The sequence below is a fragment of the Carassius carassius genome, chromosome 38, assembly GCF_963082965.1.
Source record: "Carassius carassius chromosome 38, fCarCar2.1, whole genome shotgun sequence".
NCBI lineage: Eukaryota > Metazoa > Chordata > Actinopteri > Cypriniformes > Cyprinidae > Carassius > Carassius carassius.
This window is the reverse complement of record NC_081792.1, coordinates 18,350,136-18,371,861: the sequence shown is the minus strand read 5'-3', so window position 1 is coordinate 18,371,861 and position 21,726 is coordinate 18,350,136. Positions and strand designations below refer to the sequence as shown.

General features: G+C 36.2%; 1 protein-coding gene across 11 annotated transcripts in view; it reads left to right on the top strand.

Moving 5' to 3' along the window:
• Positions 1–21,726, top strand: part of LOC132119461 (pleckstrin homology domain-containing family A member 6-like) — a 108,969-nt gene that overhangs the window by 68,949 nt on the left and 18,294 nt on the right. For 6 of the 11 annotated variants that reach the window (XM_059529458.1, XM_059529452.1, XM_059529449.1 and 3 more), the window contains 10 exons: positions 158–241; positions 2,008–2,140; positions 3,044–3,154; positions 3,329–3,401; positions 9,492–9,592; positions 17,849–18,048; positions 19,039–19,491; positions 20,051–20,549; positions 20,914–21,000; positions 21,357–21,410. In XM_059529458.1, coding sequence (XP_059385441.1) covers positions 2,024–2,140; positions 3,044–3,154; positions 3,329–3,401; positions 9,492–9,592; positions 17,849–18,048; positions 19,039–19,491; positions 20,051–20,549; positions 20,914–21,000; positions 21,357–21,410 — 1,695 coding nt within the window. In that variant the 5' untranslated portion in view covers positions 158–241; positions 2,008–2,023. Of the gene's footprint in view, positions 1–157; positions 242–2,007; positions 2,141–3,043; positions 3,155–3,328; positions 3,402–9,491; positions 9,593–15,078; positions 17,267–17,848; positions 18,049–19,038; positions 19,492–20,050; positions 20,550–20,913; positions 21,001–21,356; positions 21,411–21,726 lie in introns of those variants that run through there. The other 5 variants (XM_059529451.1, XM_059529456.1, XM_059529457.1 and 2 more) reach the window with 5 other exon arrangements.

Here is a 21,726-nt window from a genome sequence, read left to right as displayed (position 1 = left end):
CAAGAATGAATTGTGGAGCATCTTAAACAAATGGAAAATCAGTTCCCAATGCTGTTGGCTTGATATTCTTCCAGAGAAAAAGAAAGATGGTTGTGGATGGATTGAAACGTGTTTGTCAATGAAATCCTAAGTAGCTTTTTCTTCTTCTTCTTTTCAGTCAAAATGACCCTAATGGAACAGCTGGACACCAGCAAGTGATCCAGACACATCTAGAAGAGAACGGACCTTTGAAACCCTTTCTGTGAGTGAGCTTTAGTTTATTCATTTTTAAATATGCTGCTGCTTTTATACTGCCTTTGTTAAATCTGTGGGGGACAAAATCTGTTTCTAATAAAAGCTGTTCTTTTGAACTTTATATTCTGAAAAATAACCTGAAAAAAAACATGGTTTTCACAAAAATATTAAAGGATTAGTTTACTCCCAGAAGAAAAATGTCCTGATAATTTATTCACCCCGTGTCATCCAAGATGTTCATGTCTTTCTTTCTTCAGTTACAAAAAGTAATTAAGGTATTTGAGGAAAACATTCCAGGATTTTTCCCCATATAATGGACTTCAATGGTGGTCAACGGGTTGAAGGTCCAAATTTCAGATTAAAAGGGCTTTACAGGATCCCATTTTAGGAATAGGGGTCTTATCTAATGAAATTAAACATTTTAAATCAGCTGTATCGTAGATAAAAATGAAATGTAATTTTATTTGGACAAGAAATCAGTTCACTTGCTGATAGAAACATAGTGTTCTCAATGGTCACTGTCACTCATGTCGGTGGAAATCATCAACTTTCACTGAAAATGAATAATTTCCGTCTCTTTGTTGCAGCAAATGTCAGTGTAAACACCCTTGACAAGACAGAGAAACAGTTACTTGTCAGACCAGCCCTGTTTTGTCTGCCTTTTTGTATAATAGCCACTATACAGTAATTGTAGACTAGCGGAAACATAAATATACAGTATACAAACAAACAGCACTGTCTGGATAAATCACACGTAAAGCATTTTATTAATTAGTCTTGAACTATATCATATTACATGTGGAGGATAAACACGTCAGGATTTCATTGATTTCATCTAGAAATTTTCTAAAAGATTCCTCTTGGACAAAGAGAAAATGCACTTACCTCTGTCAAGATCCCACTCTCCTTTGGATCGATGTAATGCTGAGTCGAGAGCCGAGAGCACATTAATAAGGGGCAATGCCATTAAAACCGAGATCCATCCAGAATTTTATTTAATTAATTTCCTGGTAAGACACAGGAAGCTGCTGGAGCATAACCGGTATCTCCAGCGAAGGCGAAATAAAGCCTTAGATAATTAGCACAGAGATGATTCTAGTGTGGGAATCATGTCCTAATGAAGTAATTGTTATGGTCATGTGAGTGTTCCCACTTTGCACTAATGATGGTGTGTGTTTTTTTGTCTCCATTTGATATGTGTTCATGCTCTGTTCCTCATGTTTATGTGATGTTCTTAGCTTCAGAGACTCATAATGACTTGCGTATGGCTGTAAACTGACTGCGGATGGTAGCGTGCACCACAGCAAGCTTTCCAAGATGGAAGCTTTAGCAACCGGGCAGCTTTAGGGGATTGTAAATTCATCTGTCTTGCTGATCGGTGGATCGAAGGCTGTTGGAGAGGGCCTGGGTGTCCCAGTAAGGAGATCAATATGATTGACCTGGGACTGCGGGCCTGCATCCACCAACAACTCTTTCTCTTTCTTCCTCTTTTCGCCACTCCAATCACATTCTTTGTGAACCATCGGCCTGTTTTTAAACTGCAACATCAGGGGTGCGGCCTTTGCGATGGTGCCAGTTGGGAATAAAAATAGCTGCGCCCCAAATGCCTGTGTGCTTCCTTCCCATAAACCCTCAGTTTTTTTACCAGTTTGAGCTCAGTGCATTGGTTTGAAAATGATTCCCCTGCATTTGTGCGCTAAATGTAGGCAAATGAGAAGTTTGTTACGTATCAGAAGCTGGGATGGCTCAGTGGCTTTGTGTGTGTACTCACAGGAGCTCTGATTCGGAAATGAACGGCAAGGCGGGTGGCAGGGGGCCAGTGAACAAAGCCAGTGAAGCAAACAGCAACACCAACAATCTCAGCATGGTTTCTGAGACGCCCCCGGACTCCCAGAACTACTCACGGGTCAGTACAGCTGCTGTAAATTAACTAGTTGACAGAACTAGAAATTATAATAATTATTTTTATTAGTATTGTTATTATTATTATTATTATTAGTAGTAGTAGTAGTAGTAGTAATAATTAATATTAATGATTAAGTTAATAATAATTTGTAATTATTTGTATTATTATTAAAATGAATTTTAAAATAAAGTATTCTTCTTGTATCCATTAATATTATTTAATGGACCTCAGCTAACACAAACTTATGTTTGTGAACTAATATTAACAAAGATGAATAAATACTGTAATTACACCCATACATTTTGTTGTAACTGTAGAGTTTTTATTATTATAAAATATATTTTTAATAACTCATAAATACTTTGATAAATAATACTTAGAAATTATTGTTGTTGATGTTAAATCTAATTTTTTTTTATTAAATATTATTATTTTTTACTATATTACAATTTTGTAAGATTATAACTGTTAAATTTAAACTTTACAACCAAGTATTGTCTTGCTTTAATATTGCAACTTTAATATTATTTATATACTGTACTATTATAGTATTTGAATGATTTTATATTTATATATTTAATTTAATTTGAATTTTTGTATTTTTAATTTGAATTTTTTTTTTTAGCCTTAATTTATTTGCATGTCAAATTTCACTTATTTTTTTCAGTTAGCTTTTTCTAATTAATATGAAATATCATCTAACATTACCAGTTTTATTTTACGTCTTTTTGTTGGATTTTAATTAATAAATACTACAACTATTAAATTTTTTTTAATTTAACAATAACAACACTGGTCTTGCTATGGTGGATGTCTGTCATCTATTATTAGAGTGTGTGTGTGTGTGTGTGTGTTTACTGTTAGTGTTATTATGTAAACACTCCTCCATGACTCTCCCACCAGGGCACACGCACACCCACACCCAAGAGAGCCGCCACGTTCGGGAAGCGCTCCAACTCCATGCGGCGCAACCCCAACGCTGAGGTGGCCCGGCAGGGTTGGCTTCACAAACAGGTACTGTTGCTCATCCTTAAACCTCATCATCATCCACACAAACAAAAAACACATACACAGCCCAAAGCCATCATTCCATAATCCGAACTTAAGCAGCTCTCTTTCAAAAACGTCTAGGCACTTAGATGTCATTTCAAGGCCTTGATTTTTTTCTTCTCATTTTCTGTAATGTAGGCAAGCAGTGGTATGAAACAGTGGAACAAGCGCTGGTTCGTGCTGACAGATCGATGTCTCTTCTACTATAAAGGTAAGTTGTTTATGTACTGTAGATGCTGGTTTATGCATAAGGCGTGAATTAGGTTAAACATTTAGTGAGTTCCCAACAGCTCAGAGTTGTATGATTTTAATGTATTTTTTCCAAACCAGTTTGTTCTGCAAAACATTTGAATTTACCCCATGGCAATACTTCAGCGCACAGGCTGTGTACTGCCAATAGTGAAGGAGAGAAGTATAAAAGTAGATCTGTAATGACAGTCTAGCACAAGCACACATCCTCTATGAAGGCCTTAGGAAACTTTTATCCATGTTGTATCAAAGAAAAAATTACTCTTGTATTAGAAGCACTGTAAATGCATGGTATACCAACCCTAGACTTTTGAAGGTAAGTATATATATGAAAACTTAGAAAGCACCACAGTACAGCCACTGACATTTTTTCGAAGGGTTATCTTGCACTTCAGTAGTTTTAATCACATTAAGTGCTGAAAAAAATAGGATTTCACGTTCAGACTTGTTTTGTCATGTCTGTTATCTCTCTTGGACACTGTGATGTTGTCATGACATCCGCACACGAGCTGATGTTGTCATGACAGCACTCTTGAGTTTTACATAAACCTGAAGTATCCAACTTGTGGTTGCCTTGCAGCCGAGGCATAGACAAGACATTAGTAATTAAATTTGATTTGCTTTGAAATAATAACATGTTTTTACATGACATTTCGTTTTTTTCTTATATAATCCACTTGTTGTTGGAAAGAATTTAATGAAGTGTAGCTGGATTCCTCAGGAGTGTTTAAATTATATTAAGACTAAAAGTATTTTTAAAAGATTACATAATATTTTATGTGTGTGTGATACGGTATAAGTCCTAATAAAATGAAAAAATAAATAAATAAAATAAAAACACAAGAACCCTGAATTCCCCCAAAACAGATTTCTTTATTCAGTTTGTTTAGGTATCCTTGATTTGACAAAGCAACATTTGCTCTACCTGTCGTGAGATTTGGATGCAATTTTCCACTCTTTGTCTGGCCAGTGGAAGACAGTTTTGTTTTTTCAATTCAGTTTGGTGCAGAAGTGACACACTTCACCTTTAAGTGTGAAACAAATGAGTGGACAATATTTCCTATACTATCCAAAAACATCCATCACACGCTGTGGACTGTGATCTGTGTGATGGGAATACAAGACCCTCTCCTTTAGACTAGCCTCAAAGGCCTTCACAGCCATCATGGAGAATAGCATGCTCTTGGAAAGGAATGGGTTTGCACGTCAGTACATGAGAGGTTGCCCCGCAGGTATGGATGATGCACGTCAGCTGACAGCATGTCCAGCACATGTCCCGCCCCCTTCTCTGTAACCACAGACAGTATCTATCAACAGCAACACGATAGTTCACTCTCAGTGGATTCCTTTCCACCCTTCTTCTTTTAAATTTGTAAAGCATGAATATCTGTCTTCCACCACCCATATATATATATATATATATATATATATTATATACTGTTATATTCCATGAAACAATTAAGTCTTTGGAAGGAAAGAGGATGAGTAAATAACAGAATTTTTTTTTTTATGAATTATTCCTCATTCTATAGTTCTTAATTAATTTTTCTAATTTTTTCTTTAGAATATTTAGATATTTTTATGTGAAAAAAATAACTTAAAAAAAAACAATTCAGTTGGCTTTTCTCTCCTTCTTTTTTTTTCTTTCTTTCTTTTTTTAATCTGCATATATTCCTCTGTGTCCCTCATTACTCAAAGTAGCACTGTACTTTATGTTTTTATCCTGTTCTCTGTTCATCATTTCCTTAAGTGATTTAAAATCAAGTACTCCACTGTACTTTTTTTTCATCTTGTTACGTAATTTTACGGCAATACTCTTGTCTGTGATTCATTGCGCATTGTTTAAAAAGCTAACAACACTGATGGCAATACTATTCAGTCACGTAGTTCTGGTTTTCAATCCAATGACTGTATTTTTGTGTACTTATGTGTGCGCACCTGACAATAGTTAACAGTGATACTCTCTGAGGTAATGCAAATATGAGAAACTGTGTTCGCAGAGTCTCCCAGCATCTCCAAACATGTCAGACTTCCTGTAAAACTCTCTCTTCGCTTGTTCTTGGTGTTGTTCTTAGTGTGTTCTCAGTTTTCAGAGACTGGCTTCTTCCATGTGCATCTGCATTCTTGCATTCCATATCAGAAACAAACTTGTTTTGTGAGATTGTGACCGCCAATCACCCATGTAAAAACAGTGCGGTTATCTTGGTTTTTGAGCACTATGTATTTGCTCAGAAGCATTATGCTAGCTGAAAGTGTTGAAGCACGTATCCCTTTAGATTACCAGCCAAAACGGATTTTAAATGCAACTAATTTTAAAATGTTAATTTTTTTTACTTACTATATGTTGCATGTCTGTTTTTGCAAAAAAAAAAAAAAAAAAAAAAAAAGTCTTCTAATGGAATGCAAATTTACCATATAGTGAAATAGGATTGTTCACCCAACAACAAGAAATCATAATTTACTGACTTTTATGTTGCATATAACACAAAAGAAGATACTTTCATAATTATTTTCCAAATAATGTGTCCTTTGGGTCCATTGTTGTTTTGGACCCCATTAACTTTCATTGAATATGACAAACACATTTTGTCTGTCTGTTCAAAAACTCTTGAGTATTTGAGTAATTTAAACCATTTCCATGCCAGACAAAAACTGCACCATGAGACCAACACGTCTTACACTACCAATGATGTTTTTAAAGCTTTCTGTGTGCAGCAGAGCAGGTTTAATTATATTGGTGAATGCAGCAAGTAAGACCTGTGGGGCTACAGCTGCATGATTCAACCCTGTTGACTTTGCCCACGTCTTTCTGGCTAATTACTTCACACTGCCTCTCTTTACCCTCATATTCTGAAGGCAACATCAAAACACGTGCTCCGTTCCCAAACCTATGAGCCTTCTGCGGAAATGGTCCCAAATGCATTGTGGCAACTTAATGAAAAAATAAATACAAGGTTGAAGACAAAGCAAGAAGAATTGATCATAAATAAACTTTCATTTCTTAAAAAATGTGTCAATAAAAATAGGGTATTTTAGTGTATTTTAAAATTGATTTTGTAAAAGTATTATATATACACTACTGTACAAAAGGAAGGGGTCAGTAAAAATGTCAATAATAATAATTTAAAATTTTAATTCTTCATAAAATCCAGAATTTTTGTTTTTATCACATTTTCATCCAAAATATTAAGCAGTATGACTGTTTTAACATTGATATATATTCTTGAGCACCCAGAATATTACAATGTTTCTGTTTTTACTTTATATTTGATTAAATTAATGTGGACTTAAGAGATTTCTGTTAAAGACATTAAACATTAAACCCAGTTTTAGTGTCTGTTTTGCCATTTTGTGATATTCTGAATATTAATAATTTTTAGCATGACAGCATGCTAATGTCAAACTCCAAATGCCCTTGGTTTCCTGAAAAAATATTCCAAGATGGTGGACGAGCCAAGATAAATGAATAATTGCGTTGATAATGAATAATTATTAATACTGAAAAGTACCAAGAACAATAGTTAAGTGTAATTTAATAAAAATAAAAAATAAATATTTTTTATTTTATTGCTTATTAGAGTGTAATGTTAGCTTAGGAACATGCTAAAATCGAACTATTAAAATCGTCCTTACACATGCAGTGAGTGAGAAAATGGGCTGGTTTCTAGAATTATTCCTGTTTTTGAAATGAGAAAAATCTTAAAAACACCCTACATCCTCTTCTCATCCCAGATTCATCTACCCAACTGTGCTGTGCAAAAGAGTTTGAGAATGTGTGACAGAGCGATTTAATGCCTCAATTGGTATTCTGAACACAGAGAGATGATGAAAAATGGCCCGCTGTTGTCGTCGCTGCAGATATCAGAGCTGTATGCCAAGTACGAGGAAGAGAGGGTAATAGAAAAAAATGAAACTTAGATGAAATGATTGATAAATGTGAAAATAGATCTGGGCAGAACCGTGGCAGCGCACATCCAGACTTTGGCTCCAGTCCAGAAAAACGATCACACAGATCATATGCACGAAATTGCATATATTAAAAACTTCAAACTTAAATTTAAACTTAAAAACTACACAGCCTCAGCATGATTATGACCACTATTTGGTTTTAATAAGAATTTCATATTGAATCTAGGAGGCAAGACTGTGGCTGTCAAATGCGGCTTTACCGAGCTCAACGGCTATGGTGAGCTGATGTAAACAAAACGCTATTGACTATTTTAAAAGGGGGGCGGGGCTGCTAGATATGTCCCGCCCTCTCTTCCTGTTTCAGTTTAAATTACATCACCACATAGAATAATGTTGAGTGTTTTAAGGCACTTCAGGGGACCTTTAAGGTGCAGACACATGAATTAAATCTTACCGAAATTTTTCAAGCATAAATGTCCATAGTCAGTAGTGGTCTGTTGGCCATCGTGGCAAATTTGTGTAGCCAATTTGAACCCATTGAGAAATCTGTGAGATTGTGGGGATTCCTATATAAATATGACTGGATTTTGGATACAAAACGTTGATGAACCATGGTAAACGTGACATCTTTTTGTTTATATTTATATTTATTTATATATTTTGTATATAACTAAAATATAAAATAGACAATAATTACATTATAGCCTCACCTTTTGTATATACATGCACCTGTTATTATGGAGGGAGTGATTGTGCGTGATTGATATGTCAGCCCATATGTTGTGTAATAGTTCTACTGTAAAATGATCCATCAAAAAAATATGTAAACCTTTTACCTTAAAAATACCTTATATTTTTACCTTGTTATCCAGTGAACACATCTTAAAATATTTAACAAATAGTTAAAAATGAGCAAAAGACTTGAATATGTCTTTTTTTTCTTGTTTTAAACAAACAATTTTTTTACGTTTATGTTTTTTTTTTTTGTAGTTTTTAAATTAACCAAAGAAAACATTATGCCAACAGGATACGTAAAATAAATAAATAAAGTTAGTTTAATCATCTCATGCAATTGTACTTAGATTTGTACTTAGAATGGTAGATTTATCTTGTGGAAATCAAGATGAAAATGCTGGATTTTTTGCAGTGTAGGGTGTGAATAAGCATAGTCAGGTTAGATTTATGCAGACAGCTAGTCAGAAACCACATTTCTAAGACTGGGAGACTAAGCATAATAATTCAGCCATTGAAAAAAGTATAATTTGTTGACCACAAATCTAAATATGGGGAGTGACATTCCTTGTCAATGTCTGTACTGATTACAAACTTGACAGACAGGTTTGGATTGTGCTTTTCATGTTCGTGTTCATTTCATTGTGTTTTCAAGCATTTTTTGTTGTGGGGATAAAATAAATAGATTTCCATGTCAATGTATGTTTCTTACACAGGATTGTTTTTGCCTAGGCTTTTGTTGACAGAATAATAGGGTCTGATTGGTTGTTCAGTGCAGGTACAGCTGGTTGAGAGCCAGAATTCCTGCAGCACTGAGTCACAAGAGCTATCTTTTGCCTTCTCTTTCTCTCTCGCTCTACCCACATCTATACAGCACAAACACAACCTGCTCCACCCCTCGTTTCCCTCCGTCCCTCCCTTTCTCTGATTCACACACAGTGCTGTCAGAAGACACGCGCGGGTGGGTTCACTGCATTTCCCCGATAGCAGCTCTCAGTACAGGAGAACGAGAATGTGAACGCTGGATCTTTGTTGGCCTCCACGCTTCTGCACTTGCTGAAAATTTAACGATGTGCTCCATTATTTAACCAGACTGAGCTCTTCTCTCCAAGGCTGTGTGCTGCTTCTCGCTTCAGTGCCATTAGTGCTACGCTGAGAAAAAAATGGATATCTATTATGAGATTCACCTTCAGTTTACCTGGTTTTCTATTACCATTCCCTCTTACCACCAGTGTAGAGGCACACAACAGGAAGTTGGACTTTTCTGATTCATCACCTAATTTTAGAATCATCTTTTTAAAATCTAGGTTGGAATACAAATGTTTTGTTTTTATTTTTCATTGTTGTATTTTCTTTTTACTTTAGGATTAATGCTTATTTCCTTTCATTTTTCAATGTTTATTCCATTCAGACGAGAAGGAAGAAGTAGTCTTGGGCAGCCTTCCTCTTCTCAGCTTCGAGATTGGACCAGTCCAGGCATCAGACAACATCAACCGCAAGTTTGCCTTTAAGGTTGGTGATCTCTTTCAGTTCTGATCAGTTTTGAATCCTGTCAGGAACAAGGGATGGACGGGGTGACAGGTTAACATGATATTTGGTGTCAGTGTAGGTCATATGATCATAGGAAACTGCAAACAGTGTGTCTGAATTAATCATGATTCAATGACCGCATATCTGTTTTTAGTCCAAACAACTGAATCCCTATTTACCCTGATTGAGCACCCACACATGCAGTGGACTTTGCATCTTTGCATGCGTTCCCGAGTGTGTTTGCACACCATGTGCCAAAAGGAAATAATGTCAGATTATATTTTCATCAGGACCCCAGGCAGCTGGGTTTGAGTACATAGACCTTTAGAGCAAGCATACTGTACTGTACTGTGATTTCTGAGGAGATACGCCTATAAGAAAGTTGTTGTGGTGAGTTATCATAATTTAGAAAATAAGATTAAGCTTGTTTGTGAGGCTTTATTAGATTAGACAGGGTGCATGCTGGGTAGCATCTGAGGACATGTATTGAACTGGGTTTGTAATAATAATATACGACTGTAGGTGTGCTCGTTCCACTTGTGGAGACCGTTATGTGTTTGGTAACTGTGTTTATGTCTCTTTCCTCCGACTCTGTGGGGGCCCCAAGGGCTGGGCTGGAGATGCTCAAGAATCTGAGGTCGTGTCTCTGCAGGTCTTGTTAGGTTTCTAGTAAAACTGCTTTTTTTTTTTAATAGCACCTGGCTTTCAAACTGACCAATAGAAAAGAAGTATAATATGAGGCGTTGGTGACCTTTAACACTACTTTTAAAAAACATCAGGTGGTAGTTATTCAGAATTTACTCATTTGAATATTTGGTTATATATTTGGAATATTCAGGTGTACTCGTATACATTTTTGAGTTTAATATTTTATTTTTAGATATGGTTTTTAATTATACTTATATTTTAAACATAATTATTTTGTTTATTTGACTTATTTTATTAATATTACTCATATACACTACAGTTCAAAAGTTTAGGGTTGATATGATTTATTTAATGATTTTGAAGAGAAGTAGTTAGCAAGGCTGCATTTATTTGATTAAAAAGTACAGTAAAAATTGTGATATTGTGAAATATTATTAAATAAGTTAAATAACTTTTACAGTATATTTTAAAATAAAGAAACATTTTGTTATTATAAATGTTGAAAACAGTTTGCTTAATATTTTATGCAAACCATAAAAAGACTTTTTTCGTGAAACATTTGTTTATTCATCATTGATGAATATAAAGTTTAAAAGAACAGCTTTTATTAATTTATCACTTTTAATTAATTGAACGCATCCTTGCTAAAATTATTAATTTATTTTACAAAAATGTACTAATCCCAAACTTTTGAATGATATAGTGTTTATTTATAATATAATATTTGTATTTATTTATTTGTATTTATGAATATTTTGTGTATGTATGTACAGTGTTATTAAATATAATTCTAAATTCTAAATATTTTTTATTTAGATGTCATAAACTTTTGCTTCTATTTGAATTAAATTGGATTAACATAGACAACTCCTGTCTAATATTGTGTAGCATGTGGCTTGTCCTTTGCACAATATTGTTGTAGTCCATTAACTAATATTGATTTTTCAAGAAAGAGATCAGTTATTTGACTTTAAGATCATATTTACTTTAAAGCATATATATAGTTCTCAAAGTTCTCTTTTTGTATTTTTACTATGGTTTTACATCGCACATTTACTTCTAATGTTCGTCCCCTGTGGAAATGGCGGGTTTGGAGACACAGCTTCACTAAAACCCATGTCTGCCTGTCCACGTGTTTTTGAAAACATATCCAAAGCTATTCAGTCTCCTACAAAAGAGAGACTATTTTATACTCTAGAGATATATTTGCAGAACAAAGCAAACTATCAGTCACAAGTATCCAGTAGCTTCTTGCATCTGCACCCTGAGGCAAAAGCTGTGCAGTGTGTCTTTTCCATATCACAGACCCTTGTGCTGCGGTTTCAGTATGAAGCCATGTCAGCGCATTTCAGTGTTCTTTTCTTGGCATTCATAATAAAAATCATGCCTCCATCATATATGTCACACTGTATTTCTAAAAATGCCTGTGTGCATGTTTTGAACTTATAACCTACCTTGGTGTTAATAATTAACCAGGAAATTATGAGACACATATGTGTGAGGGAGAAAGGAAGGTGTGTTTAGTCAGCCATTATTCATTGAGCTCTGTGACAGAGAACGGTTACATGTCTCATGTTGCCTTCACAAAAGACCCTGAAACACTGATGCAGTGCATCTTGCCCTGGGTCTTTTTATTCAGTCTCGTCTCCTGGAAGTGTTGCCAAATCTTTTACGAATTCCTTCTCCGGTGTGCAAGGATCAAAAGTGCCGTTTGTCATCTGGGCGCAGGATTTTCTGGAGTCTAATACTTTCTGGCTCTGCATTGCTTTAGGCCTTATACCTGTCTGTGTGTGTGTGGATATTTAGATACACTTTGGGAACTACACAGAAGTCATAAGTGAATCTGACTAAATTTCCTTCTTTCCTTCCTCTCTTTTAAATGTAAAATTGGAATTAATCCAGTTCACGCCAAGAACTATAACTATAAATATATTAGTTTCCATACCATTGGACTAAAATGCTCTTTAAAATTTGGGTGGATTCTGAAGTTGGACATTCTGTTAGTGCTTTATCATTCATCACCTCACCTCATCAATGTTGTGCCTCTGTGGACTTTGCTGTTGTCATAGAATTAGAACCATTTTTTTTTTAAATTAATAATCGTCAGCTAGATTTATTTTGCGTCCTTGTTGCGAACTGGAATTAGTTACATTTTTTAACTGTTGACAGACCAACTCATTTTAGATAGGAGTAAACATTTATATGTGTGTTTATGTGTTCTCTTTGGTTATTTTTCTTTTACTCCTCTTTTGTTCCCATGTCCCAGTATAGAGCTGCTGCAATATTAATGAGTGCTGGTTGTGTAACTGCTGTTCGGTTGTAACTCTTTTAGACTAAGATTAGTTTTTTCTTCAAGGGATGGTCGGCAGGAACATTAAAGATCAGGAAGTGAGTCAGGCCATCAGACTTACAGCTGAGAAAGCCTTTCCTGAGGGAAAAGTCTTCAGGAGCTGAACCTGCATGTGGGATGCAAAGATATGACCAGACAGCTTCCATATAGTTTGTAATTGATTCGTGATAGGCATATTTGTCTGTGGTAGAGTGGACCATGAAAACAAGTTTTCGCAGCCAATCTGAAGGAGCTGTTGATGTGGATTTGGATCAAACCTCCCGTTCTCACCTTTCTCTGCTGTTGCTGTTGTCTGTCCCAAGTTCACTTTGTTCTTCCCGGCAGCCTTGGGCTGGCTACCTTGTCCTACTGTGTGGGTCTGAGGTGTCTTTCTTATCAGACATGTCTGTTTGCTGTGTTTGAAGTACACATCAGAGTGTTCAGAACCAACAGACATTATCCAGAGAGTGTGTGCGTGTGTGTTTGTGAATTACAGTGGTAGACAGAACACACACACACACACATACACACATACACACACAAGGAGCCGTCCATCCCTGTATGACTCCTATTCATTAAAGGTTGCTGCAATCATTCATTTTGCATCTCTCCCCCATATTTTTGCTGTTGTTTGAGCTCGTGCTGTTAACTGCTTTGTCAACATGTTGGAGAGCATCAGATTACAGCTGTGGCTGTAACCTTCCTGCTATGTTGCATGTGATTTTTTGTTTTTTTTGTGCATCTGTTTGCCTTCGCCCAGCTGTGTTGCAGGTTGGACAGCTGGGATAGGAGATTTTTGTTTTATATAATAATAATACTCAAAAACAATCTTTATATTATTATATATAGACTTTTTTATTATATGTGTAGACTTTCAAGTACTTGTCAAGTTAATATAAGAAAGAAAGTCAGTCAAAGGGATGTGTATAAAATATTTATATTAAAAATTATTTTAAATAATGTGCGTTGCTTTTTAAGTACTTCTAAATAAATGTATAGTAATAATAATTAAATTTAAATTAAATTTAAATTTATGCATTTAGCAGACGCTTTTATCCGAAGCGACTTACAGTGCATTCAGGCTATCAATTTTTACCTATCATGTGTTCCTGGGGAATCGAACCCCAAACCGCAAAGCTCTACCAATTGAGCTAGCTACAAGACCACGATAATAATAAAGATTATATGTATTAAACTTATAAAAAACCGAATAAATCATGCATGTAGCCTTTCCATTCAATTTGCATTCTTTTAAATATAATGGTTATATAGATATATAGTTCTTTGGTATTTTTGGTACATTTTTGGTACTTTTAAAGCCCCATTTGGTATCATGCTTTTCTGAAAGTTTTTTTTATCTACACAAGCACATCTCAAATCCAAGAACTCCAGGATCAGCAAACATTTAGAAGCTCTGCATGACTGAGAGTATACAACTACCAGTCAGAGGCTCAGAAATAGAAAGAGATGGCATTTCCATATCTGCTGAGGCTTGACTGTCTGCTTCCTCCACTATCTGGCACTCCAAAAAAAGCAAAGGCAGTTTTAATATTGAGCTGCTCTGGGCATTGGTACCTGCTGTCCAACATAACATGTCCCGCCATGTCTCATGCTTATCGACTATTGAGTGTGATGCAGTGAGTGTAGACAGGTGTGCTTTTCCTCCCAGATGGTTCTCAAGATGTGACAGTTTTGTTTAAAATTGAGGATTGTATGGGAAATAATACAGATATAATTCACTAATACTTTGCTATGAAGTACCACTTGCGTAACCTTGCCTAACAGTTATAAGAGACCACAACAAAATTGGTTTCTTTCGAGAAGAAAAAAAAAGATTCTCCCTAAAACTGGTTTTGTTTTGTTTGGTTTTGGATTTCAGAGGCCATTGAGGGACTCACCTGAAAAAAAAATGGTAAAGAAATCCCATCAGGAATCCCATCAGAAATCCCATCTAAACTGTAGCAACATACTTTATTTTTTAATTTTTTTTTGTAAAAAAGCCAAGTTGAACGGCTCTGCCTTAGATCAGAGCAAAGATGGGAAAGTATGTCAGTTGATATTACACTAAAAGGAAATAGCCTACAATGAGTTTCATTGTGACCTGGTGAAATATATGATCAAACATTAACAAAAAATTAGCCCTCTTGGACATTCGATTGAGTCAACAGTGTAAACATGGTGCTTTTCCACCACTATGTAATAGATCTGTGTAGATAATGTGTCCTGGGCCGCACCTCTGTGCCAGTGCCAGAGGAGACGGAGAGCTCTCGGCACAGAGAGAGACAACAAAACACAATGAGACTATGTAGCTTGACCTTCCTTTATGTGCATTAAAAAGGTGAAATGATTGTCAGTCTTATCAGGTCATCTGCTAGTCTGGTGTGTTACCATCACTTGCATCACCAAACGCACAAAAAGAGGGCGTCATTATAATATGAGATCCTACACAGAACAAGATTCTAGTACATGCTTCTCCGATTTTCACAAGCATAGGCTTATATCCCCAGGCTAGTTACAATAAAAGTGATGTTGAGTGGTTTCTGTCTATGATCTTACCAAGCATGTGGTTTTACTGAGGACGATATTGAGCTCTCACGTTCCCGAGAGAACTATGCATGTTATTTCTCTTCACACACCAATGATGACAGACATTTTCTATTAGGTCATAATTAAGGTTTAACTAAATATAGTCCTGCACTGACATACTATGTGACAGGAAGTCAGCTCTTTCTGATTTGTAAAGAAGGAAAGAAGGCACCTGTGCTTGTTTAGATAGAAGGGTACCTGGTAGTTAAGAGGAATTCTGTAAAGATAGATCAGGCTGACATGTGACGCCACGTCTTCTATAGACCACAAATATTTCTCTAGGATACACTTGGACTCAACTCAGGTGATTATTACAAGCCACCTTTGAGGAAGTGATTTACAAGCATTGAAGCATCACTAAAAACCTGTTGAACATGGTTCATTTGTCATGCGTCTTCACAAAGCAGTGTAAGATACCTTTTGCACACTTACCTCCTCCTACACTTTATTTCCTTGAATAAAGTTGTGCTGTAAGGTTGGAAACACTTTAAAGAAGGTTTTAATGAAGACCAGCTATATTAAAGTTAAGCAAACATTGCCAAGCAAGTGCCAGCTCTTGAGTCGCATAGTAATAATCTTTCACAAGAACAACGGCTTCTCTGTAAAATCAAATGCAAACAGTAAGCACAGAATTTGCCAAGCCCTGCAATGAATCAATTGTGCAGGAGTGTTTGACGGTTTCCTCTGGGAGAGGTTCATTCAAAGGAAACAAGGCATTCTTTTGGCAGGTAAAAAGGGGATACAAAGACTTGCAAAAGCATGGCTAGATTTTTGTATCAGATTTCTGTAAGTTTGTTGATCCACCACTGCAATGCAAACTTTTGTTTTGACAGTCTACTTCCATTGAGAAAGAGAAATGTAAGCATGTAAACAAATAGGAAATAAATGGTTTGATTAGTTTGTTATTCTTGTTAATAGAAGTTTTTTTGATGGATGAATGGATGGTATAATGAAACGCTAAGGGATTTTCTCCTTACTAGACATTTCACATATGAGCATTTTTATCTATTCTGTACTATAACTTTGTGTGTTTGTAAAACAAACCCTGTTCATCAGGTTTTGTCTATTCAGAAATACAGTTTGTTCCTTAATGGTTTGTAGTGTCAGTTAGCTAACTGTCCTGTGGAGCAGTTAACTATTAGATTTTATAAAAAAGATTTTGGCACACCTTAAGATGACTAAGTGCACATTGTTGTTTTATGCAACACTAATTGAGAATGGTTGGCATTAGTAGAGATGCTTAAATTTATGGTCAGATTATTGTAGCTTCCAGTGATTGTCTGGTTTCTCAGTGGTGACACACGCTTCTCATTCAGAACCTGCTGTGTGTTAAACTGTCATTTCTTTTATAGAAATCTGAGGTTATGTAATGGGCTTTCTGCATCATAAAATGACCTAAGATGCCACCTGAAAGTAACAAAAAGGCCCCAGTTATTTAAACATTTATTTTAATGGTTTGGAGAAAACAGGTCACTCAGGTAAAAGCAGGAATTTTATATTATACTTCACTATATTTATTGTCCCTAAATACCAAAGGTTAATTTTAGACATTAGCCATAAATTATGCTTGTAGATTCTGAGGTTTGTTGATTTCAATTTGAGATACTTTTAGCTGTGCATTTGTTGAACACTTTTCTTCTGTTTGCTACTGAATGAATTGTCCACAATCAACTCTAAATCGTTCTGTATTGCCCCCATGTGGTAAAGTTCTGAACTGCAGTGTTTTGGATAAGCATGGTGTGTGTAATCTATTGTGTTACTTATTTAAATGTAACACATTAACACAAAGGTTTTACATTGTCAGGTGTGTGTGTGTGTGCTTCATAAAGCTAATGTTTTGTATCTGTAACAACACAACAAAGCCACATTTTTTACTAACTGCCATTTCTTTCAGGATATTAATACACATTATGATCGCTCCATTATGATAAACCTGACCACATTTAGCCCACATTTAACCTGCTCTTAAAGTTAACCTTTATATTTGATCTAGTCATCCTTATGTAGTTTTTTCTCCTCTGTTCCCAATCCCCCCATCTTTGCGGACCCCTGAGAGAGTTTCCTCCAATATTTGGATGAGCCACATTTAGTAGGTATTTCAGAGCACCTCTTTTTGCTCCAGTAACTGCATGGCAAGTATCAAGACTCACCTGCTTACATTCCTAACATGAGCTGACAGTAATAATTATGTTGACAAAAGTAAATAAGTATATTCAACCCTCTACATGTCATAGTCTAAAATGAATGTCAGTTGTTTATATAAAATAATTGAACTGGAAAGTCTAAAATGAATGTCGGTTGTTTATATAAAATAATTAAACTGGAATAAATTACTTTTTGAAAGTCTTCAGTCGCATGTCAGCTAATGCTCAACTTTTAATCACTATAATTGTTTGATCTGCATGTACAAACCACACTTTTCTCCAGTGTTGTGCTGCATATTAAATATCAACAAACTTGGCCACATTTAGAGTCATGAATTTACATGAGAAATTTGGTCAATGCATGACCGATTTTTTGTTTGCATGCACTGCATTTTGCATGAGTTCTGTTGGATCTGTTTTGCATGCTCTGTTGTCCCTGTGGCATCGGGTTTGCAGTTGTTTTCTTGCACAATGGGAGTGGCTATATGACAGTACAGTAATATTCTCTTATTCTCTCTTTTTCTTTTGCAGGTGTGGTGTGAAACCAGCGAAGAGGAGGAGAAGGAGGAAGAAGAAAGTGAGGATTTAAAGGCTAGTATTGCATTCTGTTTGCAGGTTGAGCACACAGGAATTCGTACATACTTCTTCAGTGCAGACACTCAGAAGGAGCAAGAGGACTGGATCCAAGCCATGACTGAGGCTGCCAGGGTCCACATCTCGGCCACATCCAGGTACACACACACACTTACAGAGGCGGAAAGTAGTGAAGTATTTTTACTTTACTCAAGTGCATTAAATATTGTATATTATATTTAATACTTAAAAACAATAAAAAATAGCACTTTCTTGTACTCAAGCAAATCGCTTAATTACTTTTACTTGAGCAAAAGTAAGAAAGTAATAGATTTGTTAATTAAATTAAGAATTCAGTGATATTTAATATGAAATGTTGTACAGTAAAAAGTACAATATTATGCTTTTGAATGTTGTGAAGTAAAGTTTTAGATAGAAAAACACTCTGATAAAGTATAGACACTTGAAAAGTACTTTTAAAGCAGAGTAAAAATACTTCACTACTGTCTGCCTATGCGCATCTATAGTATTTAAATTTTAATTCACTAAAATTTACTCATTTACTCACCCTCCTGTTGTTCCAAACCACATGATTCTCTTACTTATAAAAAAAAACCGGCAGTGCTAATTTTAAATGTACTACAAAGTGAATATGGCATAAATAATATAACCACATAGTGGCCACATAGTTGCCTGCTCAAGTGCATCCATGTGTGTTTTCTATGCGTCTGCACTCAGGCACCATGTTTTCAGCACTGTCAAAATAAAAGTGCTGTTTGCAACACTTGTCGGCCAAACAATAAAACGTATTGTCCAATGACAAGAGCCTTTATTCAGTACAAATAATATTTTTTTTATATAGAGTTCAAATAGTAGTTCTTCAAGGTTTCCCCTTTTTTCATAGTTGAATGTTATATGGTTTTGGATGTCTTAATGTCTTAAAAGACACAGATCTGTGTCAACATAAATAGCACAGATGGAGCATTAGAGCATGTCGTTAATGCTGCTAGCCTGGTACTCTGGAACATCCAGTCATGTGCACTCCTTATAAAACAGCATTTCACTGCGCAGATCAAAGGTATCACTCTGTTTATGAAAGTGTTTTTTAAAACAGATGTTTTGTCTTTCTCTTTCCTGCTGTTCTGCAGAAATAAATCTGAGCATGTCCATGAAGCAGAACAAAACGACATGGTAGCCAAATGTCTCGAGCCAAACTCTCATGCAGATAACGGCCAGAGGACAGATGTCTACGAGCCTATCAAACACGAGCTTAACGGCGTAGAAACCAGAGACACCATGCCCAGCACCCCAGTGACCCCAGCTACCTCTTATATAGAGGGCAAGATAGGGGAGAAAGGAGGCCTGGCACCCCATCACCCCAACGGCTGGGGTACCTATGGTCCTCCCAACGGTTCAAGATACCAGTCCCAAGACAAAGTGAGGGACATGCGGGAGCCGCATGAGGAGAATATTGTGATGCGGAGGGGCTTTGTGCCTAGGACAGCACCGGAGAGACTCGCCCAGAGGAAGAGCTCCATGACACAGCTGCAGCAGTGGGTCAACCAGCGGCGGACCACAGTGGCTCAGGACGACGGCCGCAGGTGAGGTCCAGAGTGCCTTCGAAACCTTATCAAGTTTTAATATTTGTTAAACTAATTTTTATGTGTTAAACTAAACTAAATAAAACAGGTACAATTAGTAAACTGATTCGATCATTTCATTTCTCTGCGGTCTAGTTTTATTGCTGTGTCAAAGAATATTAAATTAAAAATGTATCATGGTTTTCACAAAAATATTCAGCCACACAACTGTTTTCAGCATTGATAAGAAGAAGAAATATTTTTTGAACATCAAATCAGCATATTAGAATGATTTCTGATGCAACATATGGCACTGAAGACTGGAATAATGGCTGCTGAAAATGAAGTGTTGTCGTCACTGAAATAAATTCTGTTTTAAAATATATTCAAATAGAAAAAACTGTTATTTTGAACTGTAATAATATTTCACAATATTACTGTATTTGCTATATTTTCATCAAATAAATGCAGCCTTGGTGAGCATAAGAGACTTCTTAAACCCCATACTTTTGAATGGTAGTGTATTTTTACTTACATTTTAATTCAGTTTTCTTTGAATGATAATTACACCTCTTCTTAGTCCATCCAGGTACTACACAGTAAACCGCGCTATGTCACCAGACTGTTACGGTGTGTACAGCGGCCCTCCGAATGTGGATGACTATCCCCTCTACCCACCTGGTGTGCGGCCTGAGAGCATCTGCTCCATGTCTGCTGCTTACAACCGACCACCTCCTCACTGGACCATGGAAGAGAGGAGGCGGTCATTGCGAGACGGACCCTTATATGGTCAACCTCGAGACCCGCAGTGGATGATGGGACCCCACGGTCCTGCCTATTACCCTCAGTTAGACTCCGCACAGAACTCTATGAGAGGGCTTTCCATACAGCCACGCTCACGGTCAGTCCCTCGTTCACCCTCCTCTTCATCAGGAGGACACTATTCTCCGCACAGCTTCGCCTCACCTGCCCGATCGCCCAGCGCCAGGTTTGATCGGGGACCCGGAAGAATCATAGAGGAAAGTATATATGCTGACCCCTCAGTGTACGGGCTCCGCAGGTCACTGAGCTCACCCAAGGTAAAGCACTTGTCAAGCAACTTAGTGTCCATAACCAATTATCTTGTGACAATTACAATTTATTCTGGCTAAGAACTGCAAAATATATTATATACTGACAATAAATTACCATAATTAATTCTTGTTTTAATATTATTTCCCTGAAGATAGTCACTCCTGTATTAAATAATTAAAATAAATATAATATGTGATGATTTATATTATATTATATTATATTATATTATATTATATTATATTATATTATATTATATTATATTATATTATATTATATTATATTATATAATAGCATATAATAGCATATATTCAAGCAGATCTTGCCTTTTTTGTTTCTTACTTTAAATTATCATTAATATTCTTGTTTTAGTATGATTTCACTGGAGATCGTCGCTCCTACAGTCAAGGAATGTACCACTACAACTACCCAGCTTCCCCTTCGGTTCAAAGCAAAATGGTAAGTCAAAACTTTTAAGCATTTGTAAATGTGTAAAGCATGATACACTCCATTTACAGCCTTGTCAATTGAGAACCAGCAAATCATGTGATCACGTGACTGATCATTGGTATGTGCAGCAGATCAAGTGCACTAGCTTTGCTAATAAATGATTGATGAGGGCATGTAATTGTCTGGTCTTATGAGTATGAGCGTGCTGCACCACGCTTCGCTGTGATCAGCAATGCCGTGATTAGCATGTGTCTGTCCTTACCTGTGTCTCAATTTCCATTTCTCCGTCCAATGCTTTTGCGTGCTGTATGCTGCTGCTGGGTTTGACACACTGGGCTTTGCTGCTGCCTCACTGCACACATCAGGAGGACATTTTAGATGTGCAGCTTCAGAGGAACCTGGAGTACCTAGATCAGCAGGTAGGAGGCTCGATCCAACATCCACATCTGAGATTCAATGCTGACAACACGTTAGCTCTGTTCCGAAACCTAGTGAGCTGCTCAACTAAGCAGCATTTCAAGCATGAAAACAATATGTTCCTGTGGCTCAAGTGGTAGAGGATTGTGTTAGCAGTGCAAGGTTGTGGGTTTGATTCCCAGGGAACATGTTAGGTAAAAAATGTTAGCCTGAATGCACTATAAGTCGCTTTGGATAAAAGCGTCTGCTAAATAATTTAATATATTTATATTAATAATAAAAAGGATGCTTCTTTAGAAAGCAGCTGCATATAGACAT